Genomic DNA, 2,847 nt, shown 5'->3' on the forward strand with positions numbered 1-2,847 from the left:
TTAAAGAAAAAAAAACTTTATTTGATTCCAACGGTAGAAAAGAGAAATACATGATACATTGGACATAATTATTATTGGGGTACATAGATTAAAATTATGTACAATAATTCTTAGAAATTCATCCAATTAGAGCTCGAGTTGTTGGTCATTTGATCATACTGCCCAATAATATTGTCATTTTGTGGTTGTATGAAGCTATGATTGAAATGGTTGAGGTTGGAATATTCCTCTTGAAAATGGGGTTGTTCTTGCACAACATTAATATCAGCAGAATTGGAAGTAATGAAGGCAATCTCAGCTCTTGTTATGGCCAGTTGAGTCTCTACATTCTGTATTTGTTGTTGTAATTGAGAAATAATCCCCACACACCCATACACTGGAAACTCCATTCTACATTTTGCCTCAAAATGTATGGCATCTGCTGCTTCAGCTCGCAATTCCACTGGAAGCCTCTAAAAATACCAAGAAAAATAACTTGTTATTTTTGTAATTATGCTAATAAAAACTTAAAAAAGTAACTTGTATGTTTGTAAATTTTTTTTTTTCCTATTTCAGTTCAGTAGATCTTCAAAACTTAGAACGTTACAAAACAAAATAGTAGCGTGTATACAGATAACACACACACACATATATATATGTGTGTGTATGTATAGATGAGTGTGTTAGGTAACATATAAGATTATTATAATACCTGAAGCATTTTGCCAACATTGCTGGCACCAAAAATTCTATGAACAGAAGCAAATCTTTGAGGATTATTAGAAGGGAAATAGGGAGAGAAAATACAATCTGAAGGGCAACTTCTTCTCAAATACTTACAAGCAGCACAACGAGTACCAGAGACAATCATACTTCCAAACAATCTATGCTAAATACTATTAGCCAAGATCTTTTTGAAAAAAAATCTATGAAAGATTTCCGTATCTATATGATTTGATTTACAAATATAGTACATATAAATATATATGTGAGCCTTAGAATCTAACAAACGGCTAGTATTTTGTATTTTCAAATATGAGCATAAAAATGGAAAGTTTCCTTCAATTTTGACAAGGGAAGACCCTAATATGACTCAAATTTAGCTATCCCATTATGGAATATTTGTTTGTCCTGAAAATTCTTCTATTTGAAAATGTATATTAAGTAATATGTGAATTGTGACTTCTGCCTCTATTCAAGTCTTAGTACTTAAGCCCAAGCTCTACAAGTTGTTCACAGTTCAATTATCCATTTTCTACTTTCTAGGTCCAATCTACCCCGGCAAACCAAATATGATGAAACTATGGTCAAATTATTCTACATCTATATAATGAAAAAATAAACGAATATGCATACTTGTGGCAAGCAACCAAGAGCTCCTCATTCTTTACACCCTTGAGATTATCTGCCCCCAGTTTAACCAGAAATGATCGCCAATGAAGCCGTTCCTCAGCAGGGACTCCATTAAAACTAAACAAAGACATTAACAAATACATTAGAGCAGTAATGTAAAATCCAAAGAAAATTCAAACGAATATGTACACTTGTGGCAAAGGCAGTGCACTATTTATGCATGGTTATAGGCATTTTCTTACGCAATGAAAATGTCAATAACAGCATTTCAAATACACTTTTCATTGACAATATGGTCTTTTAAAATGGTCTTCTCTATGCAACTTTAGATTTTGCTAAAACCACTTCAATATTTGTCATTTTCCAGAGCCATCAAGCGATTTCTAACCCCAAAACTTAGACGTATTCTTCTTGTACCCACTACCAGTTAACATTTAACTAAATGAAGACAAATTCACTAAAAATTTCATATCAATCCGTTCCTTCTTGGACAAATGGTTGAGCACAACTAACTGTCAAATCTACTAAATTTCTCACAAATTTATACACAACCCAATCAAATCATCAGCTACAAGAATTGCCCAATTGAAATCTAGCACAAACAAAAAGAATAAAAATAGTGATATTGATGACGAAGAGTGGAGATCTAAGCATACCGTTCAACAAGAATGTTGCCTTCAGAATTGGCAAACAAGACTGCTAGTATCATAATAATCGTTTCTGAAGGCGATATGGAGTTGGGGTGGTTCGAGGTCGACGGGAAAGAGAGATCAGAGGGATCAGAGATTTTCCTTTCTTTATTTAAATTTATGAGAAGGGATATTGCTTCGACAATAGCACCCCAAAAACCGAGGGACGAATCCAGAAAAAAATAATATTAGGGGGGCAAAATATAAATAAAACTATTTGGAGGGCTTGATTGCTATTTAAAAAAATTGAGGATCTTAACCCTCCAACTTCTATTACTACCTCTGCAAAAACCGATCTAAAAATTTGTGCAAACCAATGTCTCATCCTTTATATATTAATTAAATTAAAATATGTAAGATTCCATGCTAAATTACATGCTAAATTACATTAATAGGTAATATGATATGTATTATGATGTTGGGTAACTAGTGTCTTAGCAATGCCCTGTTACTTCGGCACCCTTAGAAATTTCAAACAATGCTTTATTACTTCAGTCCCTAGGAATTTCAAATTAATTTTTTTTGCTTATTTGTGTGACAAGCTTTAAATTATACATATTTTGACAAGTTGGTCCTCAAACATTTTCTTTTAGAAAATTGGTCTCCCAACTTTGATTTTCGTAGTGTAGACGTGATTTCCTACAATTGATTAAATGAGTACCAACAACCTATTAAGAACAAAGAAAGAGACAAGAATTCAATTTGGGAGCACCAACAACCTGTCAGCCGAAGGGACTCCGACGCTTAAGTTAGTCGGAATGTAGTAACAGTTGATCGAAAGTAGTAAAACAATAATGTAAGTAAAGATGAATAGATGAATAGAAGA

At 33.0% G+C, this 2,847-nt stretch overlaps 1 protein-coding gene across 3 annotated transcripts; it reads right to left on the reverse strand.

Moving 5' to 3' along the window:
• LOC133802291 (LOB domain-containing protein 24-like) lies at positions 1-2,283 on the reverse strand. 3 transcript variants are annotated; one of them, XM_062240569.1, is made up of 3 exons: positions 1,989-2,146; positions 1,336-1,449; positions 1-452 (listed from the first exon to the last, which is right to left on the reverse strand). In XM_062240569.1, exons 1-3 carry the CDS (start codon positions 2,039-2,041, stop codon positions 323-325), a joined length of 297 nt encoding a protein of 98 aa, XP_062096553.1. In that variant the 5' UTR covers positions 2,042-2,146; the 3' UTR covers positions 1-322. The 3 variants fall into 3 exon arrangements, 2 of the variants coding, with proteins under 2 accessions (XP_062096553.1, XP_062096554.1); XR_009877235.1 differs by lacking the exon at positions 1,336-1,449 and having other exon boundaries at positions 1,989-2,283; XM_062240570.1 differs by lacking the exons at positions 1,336-1,449; positions 1,989-2,146 and adding an exon at positions 692-1,329.
• Positions 2,284-2,847: the final 564 nt, after the last annotated feature.

This window comes from Humulus lupulus, chromosome 9 (genome assembly GCF_963169125.1).
Source record: "Humulus lupulus chromosome 9, drHumLupu1.1, whole genome shotgun sequence".
Lineage (NCBI taxonomy): Eukaryota > Viridiplantae > Streptophyta > Magnoliopsida > Rosales > Cannabaceae > Humulus > Humulus lupulus.

Bases quoted from the DNA above. Each gene is read 5' to 3' on its own strand.
- LOC133802291 (XM_062240570.1), bottom strand. From the start codon at position 850: ATGATTGTCTCTGGTACTCGTTGTGCTGCTTGTAAGTATTTGAGAAGA. The intron at 453-691 runs GTATTATAATAA...TGGTATTTTTAG, and splicing joins ATGTTGGCAAAATGCTTCAG to AGGCTTCCAGTGGAATTGCG.